The sequence below is a fragment of the Canis lupus genome, chromosome 37 (assembly GCF_003254725.2).
Source record: "Canis lupus dingo isolate Sandy chromosome 37, ASM325472v2, whole genome shotgun sequence".
Taxonomy (NCBI): Eukaryota; Metazoa; Chordata; class Mammalia; order Carnivora; family Canidae; genus Canis; species Canis lupus.
Genome location: NC_064279.1, coordinates 18,185,266 through 18,208,690, shown reverse-complemented (window position 1 = coordinate 18,208,690; position 23,425 = coordinate 18,185,266). Strand labels below are relative to the sequence as shown.

At 40.0% G+C, this 23,425-nt stretch overlaps 1 protein-coding gene across 14 annotated transcripts in view; it reads right to left on the bottom strand.

Annotated features, from left to right (window-relative positions):
• Positions 1-23,425, bottom strand: part of UNC80 (unc-80 homolog, NALCN channel complex subunit) — a 215,099-nt gene that overhangs the window by 11,247 nt on the left and 180,427 nt on the right. For 11 of the 14 annotated variants that reach the window (XM_049106536.1, XM_049106539.1, XM_049106537.1 and 8 more), the window contains 10 exons: positions 20,631-20,831; positions 18,372-18,495; positions 17,282-17,407; positions 15,927-16,050; positions 14,999-15,205; positions 11,854-12,038; positions 11,051-11,216; positions 9,491-9,670; positions 5,213-5,351; positions 2,735-2,791 (listed from right to left, as the gene is read on the bottom strand). In XM_049106536.1, the coding sequence (XP_048962493.1) occupies positions 2,735-2,791; positions 5,213-5,351; positions 9,491-9,670; positions 11,051-11,216; positions 11,854-12,038; positions 14,999-15,205; positions 15,927-16,050; positions 17,282-17,407; positions 18,372-18,495; positions 20,631-20,831 (1,509 nt within the window). The remainder of the gene's footprint in view (positions 1-2,734; positions 2,792-5,212; positions 5,352-9,490; positions 9,671-11,050; positions 11,217-11,853; positions 12,039-14,998; positions 15,206-15,926; positions 16,051-17,281; positions 17,408-18,371; positions 18,496-20,630; positions 20,832-23,425) is intronic. The other 3 variants (XM_049106544.1, XM_049106549.1, XM_049106546.1) reach the window with 2 other exon arrangements.

Here is a 23,425-nt window from a genome sequence, read left to right as displayed (position 1 = left end):
GGATTTCTAGGCCTCTACGAGTAATACTCTCAATGGAAGAGAATGGGATACTATTTTATTAATTTCTAAAAGAATCTTTGCTCCATAGCATAGTGCTTCTAACAGGCTGATACTTCTTGTGATGAATATTTAAAAGAAATCAGATAACACAGGTTAAAAAAAAATCCTGGAAGAAGTTTTCAAAAGGTCTGTGTAATTTTTATTGGCTGTTACCAATTCATTGGGTCACCCTAGTTATTCTGGTTTCTTCCTCATTTATCCCTCAGGCCAACTTGTCCCACTGACCTAAAATAAATGCTCTTTCAAAAGCAAATCTCCAGAAAGTTTACCAAAATATGGGGGTTAGGGGAGAAATGGGGTTTATTACTTTCCCTTGGGCATGCTTCCTGGTATTATTATTATTATTATTTTTGTAAGTAGGCTCAGTGCCCAGCATGGAGCCCAACATGGGGCTTGAACCCACGACCCTGAGATGAAGACCTGAGCTGAGATCAAGAGTCAGATGCTTAACCTACTATGCCACCCAGGTGCCCTGCTTCCTGGTATTCTTGAAGGTTCGGAGCCAGATTCTCCTTAGGACTACTTTGGATGTATTTTAGCTCCTGAGTGCTCGGGTATGTGCTAAATATAATTGCCATGGTTAGAGCCTACTGCTTCCTTAGGGTCTTAAGAGTCAGCAACATAAACATATGTTTCATGCCCAAAATAAGATTACTTGGAAACCAAATATAAGTGCATATCCTATTTTATGAACTGACCTCAGTAAATACCAAAAGTTCCTCTCCTCCAAAGAGAACTTGGTGACATGATGGAGTTCAAGAAATACATCTTGCAGTGTGTGGCAAAGGTGGATGTGCTACTGCCTGGTGAAATATCCCTGCATCAACAGAATTACTTAGAATCCAGCATTAATGCCTCATCTTCTGTTTTCTTAATGACCACCATGGGGTCTGGGTGGCTAACACCCAGAACAAAAACACGCCAGTTATAGGAACAACAGATCCACACAGTTGGTCTAAAACAGTCTCCAAAGTCCTGACATGACTGACTAATTCAGTTGTAGATAAAAACTATATAGCTTTGGCTCTGAAATAGTCTCACGTAGCAAGAACTTTGGGTTTATTCTCACTAGTGCTGGACCCAGGGCAGATTGGTTCTGATAAATCCCAGCTCAGCAATTTGAACCCTGAACCTACTAGAGATGGCCAAATCCTTTAGAACATTTATTAAAATCAACTCGAATTCTTGCTTTCTGTCACCAAACCTGACCTAGTACTTACTCAGCAAGAGGAAAATCTGGCCTAATTAGAAAAGCCGTGGGCCTAAGTTGGCTGATTAGAAGGCCGATTTCATCCTTTCCACTCTCAGAGGGCCACTGAAATTCTCTTCCAAGCAAGGTTCACCTATCTCACATGCAACTTTAAGCAAAACAGATTGTTCTTTGAAAGTAGTGGTTATGGTGCTAGACTTGGTTCAGATCTCTTCAAACACCGTGAACAATGAGGGGAAACCGACTTGAGGACCATCTTGTTCCTCCTCGTCCCTGCAGCTCTAGATAATGGAGTTAGGCCTGCACTCTGCAGCACTTCCACATTTACCACCAATAGCCTGATCTGTCAAGGCAAGGGCTCGCAAACACAAATGAATGTCATGAATTATGGGTCTAGTAAAAAAAATGATACACCTGATAATGGACTAAATTTCCCATTTTCAGTTGCCAAAGAAAATGTGAAATCTGAACAAGATGCAAAGAAAACAAAGAGAAAAACAGAAAAGAATATCCTGGCACAGGAACAGCCTCTCAACATTTCCTCATCTTTGTGATAAAGCAATAAACACGTTGTATTGTACTCACTACATAATGCGAACCTGGAAGGGAATGTTTTTCTCTTGAGATGGAACTAAGGTACTGTTAGAATGAACAAGAAGCATTACCCCTAATGAGGATTAGTTGAGAGGTGTGGATCAACGGCACAAGAGTAGGAATGTTTGACAGGGTTTATCTGAGTGTTAAAGGTGCAGTCCCCCTTTCTGATGCTTTAAACCAATAGCCAAGACATTGTATTGTCTGCATCATGAGACGTCTCTTACTTACCAGGAAATGTTTGTGTCTGATATTTCATGGCAAGGTTTGGAGTCATCTTTGTGCTGGGACAGACATTCTTTTTATCAGTGTCCTTTGAACAAGCTACTATAATAGCCTGCCACATAGCATGCATCAAAGAGAGGGAATTATATAAATTGTATTGACATTGCTACTCTTATTATAGCAGCATTGTTTGTTTTCTTACCATTCATGCCATGAGCTAAAAGACCTGTCTGGATTTAATAAGGGGCTTCTTGATGATGGGGAGTCGTATTAAAAGGCTTCTGAAAAACAATTCTTAGGGGATATAGGTGTGGGAGGGAATGATTTGTTGGGAGAAAGTTAACATTTAGCATATCAAACTTTTTAGATGTCCGTGGGACAAGCCCTTAAAAAACCTCCACAGATTTTTTTTTTTCTTAAGTAAGCTTTTTAGCTTATTTGTGATTGAGCTCTGAAGCTGAAAACGAAGGAGGCTACACCTTTGACTTCCAGGCTCGTGTGTTCATGAGCAACAAAGGGCAAGAAATGGAAATAGATATCAAGACGGGGGGGCGAGAGGAGACAGAGAGACAGAGAGACAGAGAGACAGGGAACAGCTAGTTTCCCAGCACAGACACCAATAGACAGGTAGCGTTGACACTGTACCTAGAGAGGCTGCCCTCGGCGGCCAGGCCCTGGGAGTCATCGAGGACATTAGGTTCACTGCAGGAGGGGTAGGGAGATGAAGCATTTAGGGAAAGAAAATGCAAACAAATAAAAGAAAAAGAAAAAAAGGCATGCAATTTTCTGCTTCCAAGAGCCAAAAAATAAATAAATAAATTTAACAGAACAAGAAGGAGAAGGAGACAGGTAACCATTTCACCTTGTGCTGGGTTTGTCAAGACATAGGACTCAAGGCAATGGGGGAAGGGGAGGGACTTTGGGTGGGTATGACTCTCAGAGGAGTGATCTATTTATTGGTCAAGAATTGGGACTTAAAATGAGCTCCAAATGGACACATGAGCTCTGAAATGCATTGCAAAATGAATCTGTAGAAGATGAGACTATCATTCCTTTGGTGACCATTTGGCTAAGTGATTATGACTTTTCACTTGTCTTATTATGTACATGATTCTTCATTGACCAGGACCCTACCTACTTCTCTCTTGTGTGTTGTGACATTATTACACAAAAACCACTTACCATGAATTGCCACAACCAAATTCTTGGAACTGAGGCCATTAAGAAAAGCAAAGAAAGAACTCAACTTCCCTTGCTAATTTTGCAATGAAAATGCAAGTCAACAAATGGGAGGAAGATAACCCTGGAATATTCACGTGGCACTCTCATTTACCTCCTTCCTCCATCCTCTAGTGACTCAATTGTAAATGCCAAAAGAAGAAACCTGTCAGGTTGGTGAGAGAATAATTAAATGGTTTATTGATTTATTTGGATGCAGCTAATTTGGGGATTTGTAAACAGAAACTGTGTCATACTTTCTCTTTCTCTCCTTTACTAGACAGCATTGAACTAAGCAAGCACCCACAAGGTACTCAATAAACACTTATTAAATTGAATGGAATTAAACTATTTAGAAAGCTGGAGCACCTGCCCTCCTAAATTGTTTACCTAATTGTACACTGTAGAAATAGTCTCTGACTCCAGAGAGAGGCTCCTTTTCCCTAACATAGACATTACTGCCTTCATTAGCCTTCCAAAATATGAGTCAACCCAAAGGGCTGAACTATATGATTTTTCTGGATTTCCCACATATCCATAAGAGACCAAATTTTCTCCCTTGAAACAAGTTAATTTCTTAATGAATATGTACAAAGGGAATGGTCTGGTTAGTTTAGGTAAATCACAAAAAAAACCCTCTATGTTAAATTCCTACAATTCTCTAATTTAAATAAAACTTTCACATGAATTGGTAGACACTAATATCAAATGCTTTTATATTTTTTGGGACATTTTATAGTTTAGTTCTAGTTTTGTTCGTGCATTTTATTTAAAAGACCTCCTTTTTAAAGGTAAATTAGCAAAAGGTAGGTGAAACAATCTCTTGCAATGATAGTAACCATTATATATCATTAATTTTTGTAATAACCAAATAGTATATAAGATACTGCTTTCTTTGCAAGTATGCAATTTACTTATTAATCATTTTTTTGTCATTTCCCCGTTTTTTTAATATTCTCCAAAGTTAGGCTTTATTCACAAATTTTATTTCATCTGTAAAGTTCATGAACTATTTGCTAAAGGTCTTAGGCACAAGGTAATTATTTCTGTATAAAACCGATTTTATCTGAACATTAGAATGTGCTCTGATTTTTATTATTTTCCACATATGAAGTATACCACATTGAATCTGTAGGTATTAAAAATACACAAGAAATTAGCCAGAAACACATAAGGCCAACTCTGAAAGAATTTAGTTCCTGAAGTGAAAATATCATTGGCTCTGAAATAGACAATGTTTTGACTCTTACGTTGGATCATTTTCTGTATATATTTATATATATGTATACATATGTATATATATGAACTTTTTAATGTGTATTCTTAGAGGGCAGAGAACGTATAAAGAAAATGTCTTAAAATGTTTAGTCATGGAATCATAGAACTATAGAGAAGGTACCATAAAGATCACTTTAGCTAACCTCCTTATTTCACAAAAAAGAACGCTGTTGGCTCTTGTTAAATGCCTGCCCAAGGTCACACATAGTGGCATAGGTCCTTTTCTGCTTGGTTAAGTATCACTACCTCCAACTAAATACTAATGACATACTGAAAGTCTCAACTTTGTCACATATATCAAGCTAGTCCTATACACATGATATATGTGAAATATGAGAATGTCATTTGACAACCAGAAAAAAGACCATGTATCTACTTCCAGGGAATTTATAAGTTGAAACAATGCTTGGATCAGAATCTGGGACCCCTTCTACTGGTTTGGCTTACAAAACTCTCTGCAAACTGCTGCCTGCATGACTTTGGTTGAAAAGTCCTTTGTTGACTGGTTTACATAAAAACATGATCATCTGCTTCTCTTTTGTCCATTTTAGAATAATAAAAGTGAATTTTCAGAATTTCTACCTTTGCCCCCAAAATGCAGAGTATAAGATATCTGTGGCTCTTTACCTTTGGCTGGGTAACATGCCCACCTCGGCCTGAGGTGCAGACATGCTAGAGACGTGGCTGGAGAACCGCCTCCTTCCAATAGCACTCAGGAGGTAAGCTTCTTGTTCACTTACCACACTGGGCATGCTTACAGAGTCATCTGATAGGGCACAAAGGGATAGAGTGTTATAAAACTACCAGGTCAATCAGAAGACCCAAACCAAGTTGTACCTGGGTTCCAACTTAGGGCAATCTCTAAAGCTAAGTTATCATTTGTCCCTTTTTACAGACTATAATGTAAGACTCCCAGAGGTCTCAGCTTTTAATCTGTACAAAGGGACAAACAACTCTTCACATCCACACATCTCCCACCCTCAAATAGCCTTCCTGAAATAAATACAAATTTCTTGTCCATTTTTACAAGTAAATTATTTGTGAAAGTCAAGAGGCATCTGGAAATTAATGATTTCAGAAAAGCTGGACTGAAAATTTGTAAACATTCTGAGAATAGTGAAAAAAAGAATATGGTTATTGAATGAGTCAAGTGTATTTCTTTGACCTTCAAAGACTACATTCAGTACATCTAATGATTTGTAGACTGCTGAGGGCGAGACCACTTCAGTTTTAGGGAAAATATTTGAAAACCTATAAAATTTAAAAAAGAAATGCATAAAGCTTTAAATTTTATGCATGTAGTCTTACTTTCTTGGTGAAAGCAGAAATTGATGTGTTCAAATCTATATGAAAGTTAGCTTTACCACAGTATTTGTGACAAAGTAGCCTCATTTTAAGTGAATAATGTTGCTTGTTGCTGAACAGCAAACATATATATATGTGTGTGTGTGTGTGTGTGTGTGTGTATATTTATTTATTTTTAAAGATTTTATTTATTTGACAGAATGAGAAACAGCACAAGCAGGGGGAGTGGCAGGCAGAGGGAGAAGGAGAAGCAGGCTCCCTGCTCTGCAGGTACATGGGGCTCTATCTCAGGATCCCGAGATCATGACCTGAGCCGAAACCAAGCATCAGACACTTAGCCAAGTGAGCCACCAAAGCGCTCCGGAACATTAAACATATTCTGATTAAAGTAGCATTGTGGTGAACTGATGCTACCATGTAAGGTCATCTGACATCCTTTATTTAAAATACCCCAAGTGGTCATATTTCTTTTTTTTTTTTAAAGATTTTATTTATTTATTCATGATAGATATATATATAGAGAGAGAGAGGCAGAGACACAGGCAGAGGGAGAAGCAGGCTCCACGCAGGGAGCCCGACGTGGGACTTGATCCCGGGTCTCCAGGATCGCGCCCTGGGCCAAAGGCCGGCACCAAACCACTGAGCCACCCAGGGATCCCCAGTGGTCATATTTCTAATGAAACTTTCGAACCAAAAAGGTGGGATGCCTGGGTGGCTCAGCGGTTGAGCATCTGCCTTCAGCTCAGGGCATGATCCCAAAGTCCCAGATCGAGCCCCACATCGGGGTCCCTGTGTGGAGCCTGCTTCTCCCTCTGCCTATCTCTCTCTCTCTCTGTCTCTCATGAATAAGTAAAATCTTAAAAAAAGGTGTATATGAAAAGTGCCAGAAATTTTAATTTGTTATAAAATGACTGACTTGAGATTAATTCATGTTACAGAATGGTATTTCTTTTTTAGGTGTGTTCACAGAGAAGGGAATAAGCAAATGTGCCTTGAAAACATGAAAAACATGGTAAGGTAAATAAGGCTATTTCCACAAAGTCCTTTCCAATTTCTCACTGATTTTTCCCATTTAAACTCATATGTCTCTTAACAGTCTCTCAATATTTGTTTGATGATTAATTATGTGCTGCTGCCTTCCATTCACCCTTTTGTTAAATGTTCTTTATTGAAAATATCTATCCTCTCCACTACAGGACTAGATCTAAGATCTCAGAGCCCAGCCTGGGTGGCTCAGTCAGTTAAGTGTCTGCCTTCAGCTCAGGTCACGATCTTGGCATCCTGTGACCAAGCCTCACATCGGGCTCCCTGCTTGGCAGGGAGTCTGCTTCTCCCCCTACCCCTGTCCCCTGCTTGTGCTCTTTCTCTCTCTCTTTCAAATAAATAGATAGAATTTTTTAAAAGAATAAAAATAAAATCTCAGAGAATGTGTTTTCTCTCATACTTTCTTGTTGCTCATTTTGTACCTGTTAGGTCTGATGATAGAATGGGAAAATAGTTTAACCATCTGGCTTTTAGACCCACCCATAAGATTTTACTTACTCATGAGAGACACACAGAGAGAGAGGCAGAGACATAGGCAGAGACATAGGCACAATTAATATAAATTAATAGACATGCACATCACAATCACACATTTGTTAGTGACTCTGTTTTCACTGGGATGGCTGTGATGTCTAAGAGCAGAGATATTAGCAAAAATTTTGTGTTCATCAGGGCAGCCCGGGTGGCTCAGCGGTTTAGCGCCACCTGCAGCCCAGGGCATGATCCTGGAGACCTGGGATCGAGTCCCACGTCAGGCTCCCTGCATGGAGCCTGCTTCTCCCTCTGCCTGTGTTTCTGCCTCTCTCTCTCTCTCTCTCTCTCTCTCTCTCTCTATCTCTCATGAATAAATAAATAAAATCTTTAAAAAAAAATTTTGTGTTCATCAGTGTGTAAGTGCTGGCTCCCAGTCAGTGATATCTCTCTTTATGTCCTATTTTTCTTCCCTATCTCCTTCCTGCTGGCTAAGTCATCTACTTATTCATAAGGTTACCTACTAAAGATATTTAGCTCTACTAAAGATAGGTGGTAACATTTCTCATAATTAAAAAAAATTGCCTGGAGACACTAGTTTAAGCATTAAGGAAAAACAGATATTACTAAAGTTCTGAGCTATTACTAGGACTAAATGAATATAAAAACTGATCCTTATCTCTCTCATTTTGTTTTCTTGGTCATGATTTTTCAAGATTTCCCATTACAATTTGAAGATTTTTTTCCATGCGCAATGACCGGAGTGATTTAGAAACAAATATACATCTGTAGCTCAGGTGAAGGACAATATGATCATCACTTCATTATCTGATAAACCCTGAAATGAAATCTGGAAATGTTACTGCATTTATTTCTTTCCCTCTCCTCCACATCCAACTGTAATAGGGTATTAAAATACTTTCATTCATCTCAGTTAATTAAAATTCTAACCTCCACTCCTATTTCTTCTAATTTAGTTTAGAGAGGGGGCTTTGTGTTGTAGTTTGATATGGAGAGGCTCGGAGTGAAGATCTAGATTTTGTCCTCTTCATTCTTAAGGCACTGACAGCACACTTTGCTATATAAATGCTATATCAGAATGTCTTTAAAACACAACTGGAAAATAATCAAGGCAATAAAAATAATAAAATGACTGCAGTATTTAACTGAACAGTTTACTTTTTACTTTTAAAACCCACTCCTATTAGGCATACATATGAAGCATGTTCTCAACTGGATTTTCCCTCATTTCATGACACCAAATCTTATGCATGTGTGTTGGAAGCTCCTGGACCACCTCAGTCATTAGGGACACTCTTAACTCAAATTTGGGTTGTATTTCTTTTGGGTTATAGTCCCTCAGGAGCCCCTATTGGTTTGCATTCTAAATAGTATAGCCAACTTTCTGAGTCCTGAGTATATGCGTGGCTTGGTTTTCCTTGTCCAATGGGGTCACGTAAATGCTGGTCAACCCTCTAAGCCGGATGGCCAGGAGAAAAAGGAATAAACATTTCCCTTTGTTACTTAAGTACGATTTAAATGAGAGTAAGTGGAAATGGTTGAATATATAAGTTCAAAAAAATGTAGGGGTCACTAAAGATTTATTCTTTTTTCTGAATTCCTTTCAAATGACCAGAGCTATTGAGGAATTTATAGAAGAGTAAGCAGTAGGAATCATGGAATCAGTCACAATTCCATTTTATTTTATTTTATTTTATTATTTTATTTTATGATTTTATTTTATGATTTATTTCTTTTAGAGAGAGAGCACAAATGGGAAGGGCAGGGAGACAGGAAGAGAGAGTCTCGAGCAGACTCCATGCTGAGCACGGAGCCTGATGTGGGGCTCGATGCCATGACCCGGAGATCCTGACCTGAGCAGAAACCAAGAGTCAGACACTTAATCGACTATACCACTCAAGTGCCCCACAATTCCATTTCAAAACCTTTTTGTAAAAAATGACCAGGGGATCAGAACTGCAAAGGGTCAGAATGGCTTAAATCCTTCCCAAGCCCTCATTTGCATGGCCATGCTGTGTCACACATGCCACCCCCACATCTACCCCATTCTGCGGGGTGACCTACTTTCCTCATCTTCCTCATCGGTCCTACTCAGGGTGTCCTGCGAAGCCTGCTGGGAGGGCTCACTGTCCTGCTCCCAGACAGTGCCAGTGCCCGTGTTGGAGCGGGACATGGTGGCCAGGCTCAGGCGGTAAGCGGACGTGGAGGTGCCCACAGTACTGATGGATGTCTTCCCTTGGTAGGCTGGGGGATGGAAAGACCAAAGAAAATCCATGGTGAGGGTCTTGAAAGAAAACAAATGCTGGCTTCAAATTCCTCCCTCATGTCAAGGCTACTTGTACTTTTTAGGAAAGATCAGTTAAATAGCTTGTCCCAGATAAATGGTCTTTAGGATAAAGTATCAAGTGGAAGTGAGATAGAAGAAGGAGGAGAAGGAGGAGGAAAAGGAGAAGAAGAATTAGCTATTGATTTATTTGTAATTGAATAGCTTCCTTGTGGGAATGTAGCATCTTTAATAACATAAAATGCTTTGACATTTCTTCCTTTCTCATGGCTTTGCTTTCAAATGTTAAGGCTGGAAGAATGCAAAATAATTTTGACATGAATTGAAGCTTCCAACTTGGCAGATTTTCCTGAGAAATATACCTTTCCTGACACAAGCATTTAGGAGTAATAAATGCATTGTCTGATAGGAACTTCTCAATCAAAATCAGAATACGTAATCAAAACTGCTTTCATGTTCTCCTTTTCTGGAAATTATGACTTCTAAAATATCCCCTTGAATGTGTCAGGTTATTTTATTATAAAGCAGAATATTTGAATGGCACTCTGCAGCTTTCAGTAAGATTATACTTGTCAAAATCTTGGTCTTTAAGACATTGCCAGGAATAATATATTTTAGAAAAGAAAAAAAAAAAAAAGGCCACATGTATGATAGTCTATTTATGGGTAATGACTGCCCTCTAATGGCAGATAATGATTTGTTTTCCCTGCTAGTAATTTACTGTCAATAATTATAAAAAGTAAACAAAGAACCCCCACAAGAAAACCTTTTAAGTAATATACAGAAAGGACCTCCTAGCCTGCCAACTCTAATTCAACCCTTCCTTCCCTGATTTGTAAAAGTTAAAGGCTTTGTAAGCAATCATATTAGTTCGAAGTCCCCTCCCTGTGGTCACTGTCAGGTGTGTAGATTCTTTATTCTCTACTGAGTCTCAGTTTCCTCATTCTGTAAGGGACTCTCAGTTATGCACCTTATAGGCATTTGTGTGGATTAAGTGACATAACACCTATGAAACCATCTCCCGTATGATAGATGCTCAAAGAATGTGAATCCCCCCTCTCCTTTCCATAAAGGGCAAGCATTTCAAGATTTTTTTTTCTAGTTAAATAGCCAAGAAAGAGCTTAACTTCTGAAATGGAGATTGAAAAATATGTTTAGAAGAGAGTAAAATTCAAGTCTTATGATACCCCTTGCTTTGTTGCTGACAATGATCCCATGGTCAAGTCTACTGGTTAACTCATACATGGTTCCAAAGAGAATGGTGACCTGGACAAAGGCATTCTTTGTAGGGTGTAGGTTTCACGTGCCAAACGGATTCAAAACACCCCATGGTTACTCACCTGAGCCACTATGAACTGCCTCTTTTAGAATTTTTAGTTCACTGTTGAACTCAGCAATGAGGGAGCTCTTACACAGAGGGCGTGGGATGAAGCGTCGCTCTAGCTGGTCAGCAATGTGCTGCCGTGCAGAAAGCTCTTCGTGATTCTCTGCTGGCTGGGCCAGAAGCTGAAAGGAAGGCATGGATTCTCAGATCCTCAATATTTCCCAGCTGTAAAATGGGCTAATTATTGTACCTATCTGTCCAATAATTGGTTGTGAGGATTAAATAAGGTAATGCAAATGAAGTTTTTAGAATGGGGCTTTATACAGGAAGCTCTGAATCAATACATTATTTTGAGTCGCTGCCCCCAGGAAATTGGGGCATGAAAATAACAACACAGTAGCTGAATCATGAGGATTTCAGGGGAGGAAACATGCTTTAAGTGTTCTGTCTCTTTCATGTTTATTTATAATCAGATCTGTGCCAAGTCACTGAAGAAAGGAGAACGTTCTTCAGATCATCCATTGGGCCGATCTTTTTTTTTTTTTTTTTCTTTTTCCCTAGGAGGCAGGGCTGAGTAGAGAGAGAGCAGAGTTTTAGGGACTAAAATAAAGTCTCTCACTGTGAAGGGACTTCTGACATGAAATGTTACCCTCTGGGATCTGTTTTTGAGCTGTTTTCTCACAAGCATGGTCCCAACAGGTCCTACTAACTGGCCATCCTACATCCCTCGAGCACTGCTGCCACAACCCTGCCTTAACCTGGAGAAGAGCACATCCCGGGGTGGGGGGTTGTCACTTCTGAGAGAAGCACACACCACACCTTGCACTGGATGAATGGGCGCAAGAGCACGAAGATGGGGATTCGGGTCCGCACGATGAAGTCGAGGAAGTCCCACAGGGCCAGGCCTCCCACCTTGCGCAGAGCCATCTCCTTCACCTGGAGGCTCAGCCAGTACCACTGGCTTCCCAGCTGCCTCTCAAAGCAGACGAGAATCACCTTCAGCGCTTCACACCAGGAAGAGAGAATAGTAAGCCTGCATACTTGGGCTTCAGAAGAACCTGCTCACATCCACAGCCCTTTATGCGTCAGAGAGGATTTTTCTGAATTTCTAAATTGGCTCCATGTTCCCAAGAACTTACGTGTACTCCTCAGCGAGTGTTCTGACATCACGACAAACATTTGGATGTTTTGATCTGTTCTGATCTTGATTAGGAGAACACAGCCACCTTTCTTAAGTACCTTTACTATTTTGGAACACCCGGGCAAAGTGTTCATAGCACTGAAAGGGCATGTGTTATAAACATAACGCGTGGCTAATATTTTGCTTTCTGGAAGTTCTGTCATAGTGGCTTCACAGTAATACTAGCAATATACTAGTAATATACTAGTATATAATATATAAATAATATATATAAATATATATAATATATATAATAAGTATATAAATATATATAAAACTAGAAATATACTCACCCCTAAGCTAAAACATGGGTGTTTTAAAAGATTTTTTCTTTTAAGTGTAGCAATACTATATTTTTGTTATTTAAAGTAAAATCAGACTATGCAGAAATGCACAAAGTTAAAACAGAACAAGGCCTTCCCCTTCCCAGCTCCCTTTCTGGCCCCATCCTCATCTGCTCCTCAGAGGAAACCAGGAAAACGTGTTTGAGTATATCCTTCCAGATGAAAAAACTCCATCCTCCCTCCTTCCTTTCTCCCTCTCATGGTGGAAGTCATGTTTATTACTAAACCTTGTTGGGGTTCTTTTACAATATCTCTTTCTCCCTAGATTCTGGAAGCCCTGTCACCATCTGCATTTATTTATTGTTCTTTTAGGAAGAAGATTTCCCAAACAGCGTCTCGGGACAAACCAGAATATCATAAGGGTGTCAAACGTTATGGTGGGAGCATCCTCTGGCACCTCAGCTCACCGCATGGTGTCTGCTATGGGGCAGTCAAGGGAAACTGGGCTTTCTTGATCGTGTCTTAAGGCCCATCTCAGCAATTAGACACACAGAATCCCAACTCCCTTCAGCCTTCAAAGTCACACACGCCTTTATCACTTATTTAGGACATTTCTAGGGGGGAAAACCATGCCATATAACACAAAGAGAGATGTTATAAGGTCTTCTTTACCCCTCCGCCTCCTCCCCTTCCTCAAAATCTCATTTTTCACAGCAATCATTCATCCCAATTCCTTTCCCTCGACTTAATTAAACAAACAGACAAAACCCAACACTCCTCTTTCCCTTCTCTGAGCTTAGTGACATTTCTACTGCCGTGTGCCTGTTAGTCTTCTTTGGGTTTTTGCCATTCTGCTTTCCACCTTCACCTCCGTCAGCCCAGCACATAAACAGGATAACAAAGGGCTCAAGAGCGGGGACTCTGTTGCCAGATGGCTTGGATTTGAAATTTGGCTCTGCTGTTTATGAACTGTGTGGCTTTAGGTAAGTTATTCAACCTTTTTAGGCCTTTGCCTTTTCATTCCTAAAATGAGAAGAATGTTTACTTCTTAGAATTGTTGTGAGGTTTCAAAGTATAGAAAACACTGCTTAGTGCACAGTAAGTGTTCAAAATAAATCTAAAAATCAATTTGAAACAGAGATCCAGTAGCCTGGCCAAGTAACCAAAGGATCCACCTTCATTAAAAAAGCAGAAAGCAGAGTGAACTCGCCAAGCGTTTTCTCCTCTCCTTGCCTTAAGTGGTAAGCCCTCTGTCTCCAGCATCCTCTTTGCAATGCCAAACCTTATGCAGAGAACTGTCCCAGAATCTAGATTTTCTTTGAACTCCATATTTTCATGGCTTTGGCAATTAAGCCCCATGTGGGTAGGTCCTGTGCAAATACATTCTTATTTCCTTTTTTCCCTTTTCATTTTCACTGTCAATCACATAATTTTCAAATGCTTACATTTATGTATGTATGTATGTAATCGCTATGCCCAATGTAGTGCTCAAACTCACAACCCCGAGATCAAGAGTCATATGCTATGCTGACTGAGCCAGCACGTGCCCCAAATATTTCCCCTTATGATATGGTCCAAACACCTCACACACTCCAAAGTCCTAGGACCTGTGTTGACCAGTATGTATGGTTCATCTTCTACTCCTCACACCACAATCTACTTCGATAAATTGAAAAATGTCAGGCACGATCTTCTTAACTTGTTGCTTTTGAGATTTCCTGCTGCCAGTACTCCTTATTCTCAGAGATATGGCAGGAGTGTTTCCCCACACCCCCCTCCCATCCCCTAGGCTCAGTTCATTCAGGGCCAAGGGCTGGATCTCCAGTGTTGTGTGAGTCAGGACCAAGTTAGAGGCAGGCGTGGGGTGATGGAAAAGTAGGAGTGGAAGCAGGGAAGGAAACTGGCAAGCCTCTGGGGGGAAAACAAGTCGACTGGCCCCACCAGAGTGAAAATCAAGATGGAGATTTAGAGATGATATCGTAAGGGAAGAAAAATAGCTAGTAGTGGGCTGTACTGCTGGGCCACCAAGTCTCACTGCCCCCCTCGAGGGGCTCCATATAGGGGACAGACCAATGAGTCCCATGAGTTGTGTCCCCATATACTAGTCTCAGTCTACATCTGATAACAGCTGCCAAGGATAACCTCATTAGTGATCTCATACTTAACCAGCAAGGAGGAATTCTTACTGCAGATGCCTTCCTTACATGTCCAGATGCTGTTAGAAAAACAACCAAGTAATAAAGGCACCACAGATAGGAAAAAACTTTGGGGTTTTTTTGGCATATGTTTATAGACTCTTTTGCAAGGGTGATGTCTCTTACTTGCTCAAGTGGCTTCTTTAAATACTTTCTGGACTGAGGTCTTTCAAAAGAGTTTTCAAGTCAAGATGTAATGTAACTCAATAAGTACTTACATTACACATCTAACACACACACACACACACACACACACACACACACACACAAGTGGTAGGGGTGAGGGGAGAGGGGAGAGCACCCACCCAAGTAGGCTGCTTGGCTGGTGGACTCTGCTAGGCCTTCCCGACGCAGGTCTTTGCCTGCGTCCCCTGGGGTGGAGCAGTGGGCGGGGGAGCTCTCCAGCATGAAGTTCTTGCTCCTCGACGTGCTGATGATGCGTGGCGGCAGGAGCACATTGATGACCGTCTGCAAGAGCAGCTGCACCTCAGGCTGTTCCAGCCATGGGCTATCTACAGAGCAGAGTTCGCGAGAGGCAAGTGGAAAGGAAAGCCCGTCACAAGGCCGACTTCCCACATTAGACCCAGAAAAATTCAGCTCTCTTTCCAATTGCAAACTAGAGCACCCTAGACATTCGGGTGTTTGCCCACCCAGTATAGCTTCTCCTCTGGGCAGAAACCACATTCCTGATACTGGGTAGCTTTCTCCATAGTCAACACCCGAGAGCTTGTGTTCTTAGCCAAATCTCTGCTTACCATTTCAATCTCCTTTCTTTTCTCTGCTCAAATACTCATAACGTTTTGTCTTTATATTTGAGATAAGCTCTTCCTAAAAGAAAAATCCCCCAAGAAGGAAGAGTAATGAAAATATATTGGAATGTAATGGCAGCAGCAGGGTTTATTATGCTAACCCTGATGGCAGTAGATTATAAAGTCCACTCATTGTCAATTCGTACCATGCTGTATTTCAGGTAATACCATTTTCTTAACAGAAATAATGTTCTCCCAATTTTTGCTGTACTGAAGGACATATCTTCTAAGAAGTGGAGCAGAGAAACTCGACCCAGGGTCGCTAAACTGCAACGAAAGAAAAACTCTATTTCCTAGGATAACCCTGTTTAAATCATTCACATCAAATTCAGTGATGGCCTTCATGGGAAAAAGAATAAGAAATAACAGCCTGACACTTAGGAAAACAACAATGATAAATTTCCTTTAGTTAAATTAATCAGACCTTTGCTTCCAGATCCTACTGTGAGCACAAATGGGATGAGTAGATTTAAAAGCATCCCCTCCCTTCGCTCTTGATTGGTGAATGGAGAGATCACATGGCTTAAAGGAAAATCTTCTTTTAAAGCCTGTGCAGCAATAATAGAAAACAAAGATTAATTGATCCTCACACCCATTCGGTATGTTTGTTTCTACACAGCACGCTGGAGACGGTGACTCCCTGTTGGCTGCTCCTGGAAACTACGAATTCAATTGCGCTGCGTACAAGATTCACTCAAAACTGATACTTTACCATTTGCTTGACATAACTGAGAGTTATGTACCTAAAAAACAGCAACATCTTGAATATCAAATGCAAAGTTGTTGTAGTACTTTTGGTCTGGTACAAAAACCACCACATATCCCCATTCATTTGCTCCATGTGTCCACCAATAAATATTTTAGAGATAAAAGAGAAAGAATAAAATGCGAACTTGCCACCTGTCCCATTTGGTAGTTATTTAAAAGTCCTCTGACCTCTGTATAGGGCTTCCCCAAACCAGAAAGGAATAGGTAATATAGAGAGAAAGAAATGATCTCTGTACGCGGGTTATTAACATGAATCACTTTAGGGATCATTGTTTGCTTAGTTTCTTTTCTACCATCACCCATTCTCTGGATGATGGACCGTTGAGCTAAGTTGTCAGATAATGGTTGCATTGTTGCCCATTTACATCAATTGCATATTTCCCACCAGTCACAGAGCTTTCTGATGATCTACCACTCTCTAAAATTAGGTGACACACAGCAAGAGGCAGGGGAGTTGGCATTCTGCACTTATTGCCTTGGGAATAATTATTTTAATTTCAAGAAATAAAATAACTGGGAGAGTAAAAAAAAAAAAAGAACAAGAAAAAAAAAAGGAAAACAACCACAATATTCAACCCACAATCATTAAATTAGATATTCAAAGTCTAGCAGTAACACGTGAAAGAATGTTCTATTGCAATTCTTTCCATGAAGAATTTAAAACCAGACTTTGAATACTACTGTGTCTTTTAATTAACAATTGTGAGCTGATTATCTGTGAATCATTATTTTCCTGAGGTCTCACATGCAATTTGAAATGACGCAAGTGGTTCCTGGAGTTGTGGCAGGACCACACGACTCTGCTATTTTTGAGATCTCGAGAAGAATTACAGAAGCACAACTTAGGGCCAAGCTCAGGACTGACGCTCCAAACCCGTAAAAGTTTGGGAGATGTTTACACTTTTGTTTCACAGATTTTGCCCAGCCTTTGCAGAAAAAGAAGAGAACACCATGATCAGGTGCCTCCACGAGCAACTTAATGAGCGTGACAAACAGGTAAGGCAGTCACACCTGTATCTGCAATGCTACAAGCCGGACAACAGCTGTGCTGAAGGGCAGAGGTGGTGAGAGATAAGGGCTGAGATGAAGAAGGGGTAATCCATCAGCAACACTGGAAGGTCCTACCACTCCCATCACCTGAAATACAAACAGAGCACATGACCAGCCTTGACTATTGCAATTTCATGCGACCGGAGTAAGGGAGTCTCATTCAATAATCATAATGATGATAATAAGATAATAATGATCATAATAGAAATTTGAAGGTTGGACATGTTACTTTCAATCTGTTCTTGTCGCCTCCTTTGGAAGGCATGTAATGTCTGGAGTCTGATCACACGTGACACTGGATTCAGCCAAGGTTTTGTAGAATGTTGCTTATAGCTAACTATGTAAATAATGAGAGATGAACCAAAAACTATTCTAATCAGGAGATTGGACATACTTACTGGTGGATTCAAAGGAAGGCAGTCCACATTTTTTGATGGAGCTGGTACTGACAATGATGATGGCATAGCTCTATTTGCACTAGGCATTCCAGCTATAGAGTTATTGCTCAACTAGTTAAGCAGCAGATCCTACTCAATGAAATGCTCTAACATGATTTCTACATCGTACAAAACCTTGTGAGGACCAGACTCTAGATATTACATCAACGATAAAAAAGTTTTTTTTTCTTCCCCTAGATCCTAGACTGGCCAACTCATATCATCATTTTGCACTAAAAAAGCGGAAAAAATTCTCTTTGCATTTTAAGCTCCCCCACCCCAGACTACCTCAACTTCTAGCCAATTGTGCGGTCTCCACCACCCCACTCTCCAACTGGCAGCCCTCAACTCTCAGCGCAACTTAAAGAGGCAAATTGTCAAAGTAGTGCGTGGGAAGCAGCACACCAAAATCCCACTTGCGTAGGGATGGGCCCCCTCATCTCCCCACGCACCACCTTGAAATGTACCTCACTATTTTCAGTGTCACCTGAGCCGTCTGTTTTCATGGGTAGGTAGGGGCACAAAGTGGTTGACCTGTAAATCTTCAATTCAGAGAAATCAATAGCAGAGTTAAATTTTGCAAAGTTTCATAAGGTTGCCACTTGGCTACTCACCAGATTGACACAGACATTGATCAGTGACCTAAGGTGAGGCAGGAAGGATATGATTGGCTGCCTCTGAAGTGTCAAACAAACCCCTTCAATCAAATTGCTGGCAGGCTCCCACTCAACCTGTCGCCTGGAATACAATATAGGAGCCATTAGCAGCGTGGCTCCCTTCTGGAGTCAGTCTGAAACAAGTGAATGGGACAGTGATTCTGACACCATCTAAGACAGGACAGGTGTCTGAGACAACAAAGTGCTTCACACGGGATGAAGTTTACCCATGTTGTTCCAAAAGCACAGAGCACACTGGGAAGGGAAGAAGATACTGAAAACGTGGCAGAGGCACTCCTGCCCCACTCGACTAATGAGACAAAATCTATTGAAGAAAAAACAGAGATGATGAATGGGTTGCATTTTAAGTTCCCTGGTTTCAGCTTTGACAGAGGGTATAAGACTACAATTTTAGGAAACCCGTCACAGGGGCCATTACTCCCAACAGAACTAACCTGACCACAAGGCTGCGTTTCTGTAACCTATTTATTAGACTGCAATTGATCTTGTCAGCTGTTATACCAGGACACAACTGATTAGGTTTATATGGTTTACCTCCTGCCAAAAACATGACATTAGAAGAAAACCGTTCATTTAAAAAGTGTTCTTTCTTGGCCTCCTAAGAAATGAGATTTTTTTGGCTACTTTCTATGGTCATATAAATGGTATAAGTCTAAACCCAATTAGATGAACATGGGATTTTCTGTAATAAAAGTCAATGCAGTCTGTAATTGTCTCAGTACCCAAAACAGACATCTCCGTGGCCCCCCAAATAAACAGGTTGGGTTTTACTGATATCAATGCTATTTCTAATATTATCCTGGAAACAGTTTCTAAGCTTATATTTCCTATAAAAATGGATCATCTACAATGACAAAATGGAAATGTTCGTAAATGAGGACATGTTGACATCCTGATTCTCAAGTAACACAAGGTCAATTTTGGTCAACATTTCCCTTGTTGAGCAGAGATCACCTGAAGAAATTAAATCCAAGGCAACCTCAAATTCTTAGGATGTACCCCAAAGAAATTACCTACAATTGACCCATCTACTTTTAGGAAGCATGATGCTCTTTACAACTGGGCTTGATTATATGACAAATGAGTCAGCCTATGGAGATGTCTGACATCTTTACATACAAAGTTATTTAAGAAAAAGAATTTATTTTGGCACACCCTTTTAGGAATGAGAAGACATGCCATTTGCCAATAGGCACAAATGTTCCATTGGGGCCACTAAAAAAAGTAGGTGTGTGGTAAGGACAGACATTTCCATGCCACTGAAATAAATAATCTTGAAATAACGTGTAGGCATTCATCATGCTAAAAAGGAACAGAGGAACAAAGTATCAATTACTGGAATGAAATCTTTCAATTTCTTTTTTATAAATCCAACAACTCCTGATGGCTGCATAAATGAACAAGAACACAGGCTAAAACCTGGATAAGTTCCAACAAATTGAATGCTAAGTGCCACAAATTCTTAGGCAAGAGCTGCACTGAATTGGAGTTAAGTTTAAAGGGACAGAAAATGTTCTCATTAACTCAAATTTGACATTTCTGAGTTAGTAGGTTTATTGGCATTTAACCAATTGAACTGTCTGCTCATTGGTCTCCAAACTGGACTCAGATCTCCAGGCAGTCTGGTTCAGAGGCATCCCTGCATAGAGAGTGGATACTTCAGGTTACTGAACAGAGATTAAGGGTAATAATGTTAATTTAATACCACTGTGAATTAGATGAAATGGTGAAACTTAGTATTTGTTACTAGTCCTGGGATTTTTCTCAGAGGCTATGTGGCTGCTTATTGTTAAGATTTGTCACTTCTCAAACTGATACCTAAAATACTCTGTTAAAGCCAGTATTCTTTGAACATTGAATTAATTTTTCTTTTCTCCTCAGTTGTTTTATTCATAAGGCACACCTTGCCTTATTTCAAAAGAAATTGAAGGATACTCACTGAATTTCTTATGTGTGTCAGATGAAGAACATGATAGCTAAGATATGAACAGATTTTTCAAGATGAACACATATAATTTTAAAGAACATATTATTTCTTCAAAACGTAGACCCTGTTACTTATGCATTCATATACCTGGTTAGCTATGCACAAATACCAACAGAAAACTTTCAAGTCATTCGTTCAACTCCGGATTGCACCACCATCTTAAAAGATGACAAACCCTAACTTTGAAGCTTGTAATACCAACAGCTCACCTCAAAGTAGGCATCTTATGAATTTTGTTGAACATTCTATCCAATCTCTTTAAAATGAGGATAAGGGCTGGCCTCACTGCCTCGGCTGTCCAGTCGGTAATGGGTAGCATCTCCATGATGTAGCGCCGAAGCCCACGGCTCTCCATCGTCTGGGTGTCATATGGTGCCAGCTTCAGAAGAGAGTGTGCAATTTCTGCCAACCTAAATTTTTTCAGAGATTATTTTTAAAAAACATGGTTTATTATTAAAATCAGTAATTTTTACATAAGTTCAAACTCCTTGTACCTTTCCCCTATCATTTATCTTATCTAAGAAAACAATCCCTCTGGTTAAATTTACATCTTTCCCTACAGAGACAGAGCTGAAGTTTGCTGGGGAGAAATTCACAAACATGCTAACCAGCACCATTTAACATTCATGATTTCCAATCACAAGCTCACCCTTAGTGTTGCAAAGCAGGTCTACTGTAGGCCTCTCGTCTGCTTACTTATTCCTCTTGAGAATTATACTTTCTTTTTCCCTCAGTCCTACAACACAGTTTCAGATAGAACCTCACACTCTGCTAATACCATTTTCTATTTTCCTGAGAAAAGGGGACCATTCAGAAACTTTCCACATGATCCCATCAATTCAATTCATCTGTATCTGTAAATTATCCCTTTTTTCCAGATCACAAAGGAAGATAATCCATCTTCCCATACCAAACTGCCCACTTCACTTGAGCGTTGTGTGGCATACATACTGTCTATGATCTCATTGCATGACACTAAGAACAAGTCAACTCTCTGATCAAGATTATCTGTTAAATTCCCATCTCAATGGATATAAAGGCAAAGTGTCTCAATATTCCCAAGGAACACTGATCAGATCTGATCCCTGGCTAGCAGGAGTTCTTATTTGTCTACACTGTATCCACACTGGTTTCTTTGTGCCAAACTTCAGATTCACCACATGTTCCAAAGTCCAAGAATTTGCTGTTCTCTTGGGTATTTAAGGTTTCCTCCCTCATGCATGTATCATGTTTTCTCAACTGTCTCCTTACAAAGAAACCATTTTCTAATTAACTATAAAACATGAAGTTCAACCATCCTAACTCACTCTTACTTTGCTTTACTTTCTATAAATCATATCCGTCTTACTTTTTATTTTTTTTAAAGATTCTATTTATTTATTCATGAGAGAGAGAGAGAGAGAGTGAGAGAGAGAGGCAGAAACACAGGCAGAGGGAGAAGCAGGCTCCCTGTGGGGAGCCCAATGTGAGACTTGATCCCAGGACCCAGAATCACACCCTGAGCCAAAGGTAGATGCTCAACCACTGAGCCACTTAGGCATCCCTGAATGTGCATGTCTTAAATAATTTTAAACAGCCTGTATGTTCTTCTGTTTATCTCTTTCTCACAAATGTGCCATGCAGAAAATTGTTTACTTTTTAGTTCGTATGATGGATAAGAGCATGTCTATATGCACATATTTCTTTTCCCTTATTATTTTATAGATAACATTGAGAAATGCTTGAGAAAGCATCAATCTGTCTATTTTAAGCACAAGAACAGTATTTAGAACTGAATTTTAGTCATTTTATGCATTACTACCTGAATTTCTCTAATCCCTGCTGGTGTTAAAAAATGAATTTGCATTGAGCATAACACAAACATTTCCTTTAATATAATCTTTGCTGTACTAGCACATAGATAATCTTTTGGTAAAAAAAAAAAAAAAAAAAAATCCTATGTCATTTCCCGGTGAGAACACAAGAGATTTTCTAATGGAGAGGGAGAGTTGAAGAGAAGGAGGCAAGGAGAGGAGAGAGAGAGGGTGAGAGAGACTTTGCGGACCTTATTATCCTGCTATATATACTGCTGCTTTGGCAGCTCTGGTTTAGGCATATGAAACATTAAATTCCCTTAGGGCAGAGACTCTATCTAATCAGAGATCCTTACAGTCAGCCATATATTTTGCTAACACAGGATTACAGATTGCCTCTTGGTGCTTTGGCTTGAATCAAATACCTCAGGTAGGGATCCCTGGGTGGCACAGCGGTTTAGCGCCTGCCTTTGGCCCAGGGCGCGATCCTGGAGACCCGGGATCGAATCCCACATCGGGCTCCCGGTGCATGGAGCCTGCTTCTCCCTCTGCCTGTGTCTCTGCCTCTCTCTCTCTGTATGACTATCATAAATAAATAAAAAAGTTAAAAAAAAAAAACAAATACTTCAGGTAAATTTCTCCTCTTATATCAAGCCATTCCTGTTTTTATCAATCTTCTCTCTTTGAGTGGTACTACCCATTCTTATGATTTTAAACACCACCTATGTGTCCATAGTTCTGACGGTTACATGTATCCAAATGTATATTTAACTCATAAGAGAAAGCCTAAATTATCCCTCTTGATTGGTGCAAGGCAGAGCATATGGGTCTATCCCTACTTAGCAACACAGAATATCTCTGGCCAGAGATCATGGCAGGTCCTTTTTTAATCAAAAACTTGTGAGAAATTGCATTAATAGTGGTCATTGAGTCTGTTTCCTGGCAGTAAAAAATCTGCCTATCCTGCAATAGGCAATGAAATAATTGTGCTTTTAAATCACATTATCTTGGCTTCAGATAGGTTGCTCTTGATGAATTGTATTATGATGTTACGCCAACTTTCAGTACTGACAGGCATCCAGCCATGTGAAACTAACACTTTATTTACCACGCGGGTGTTGTTCATCACACCACTCTTTCCTTTTAGCAAACACCAACCAGGAGACATTTCTTATTCTTTGTATTTTAAAAAAAGTAATTTTTTATCAAAC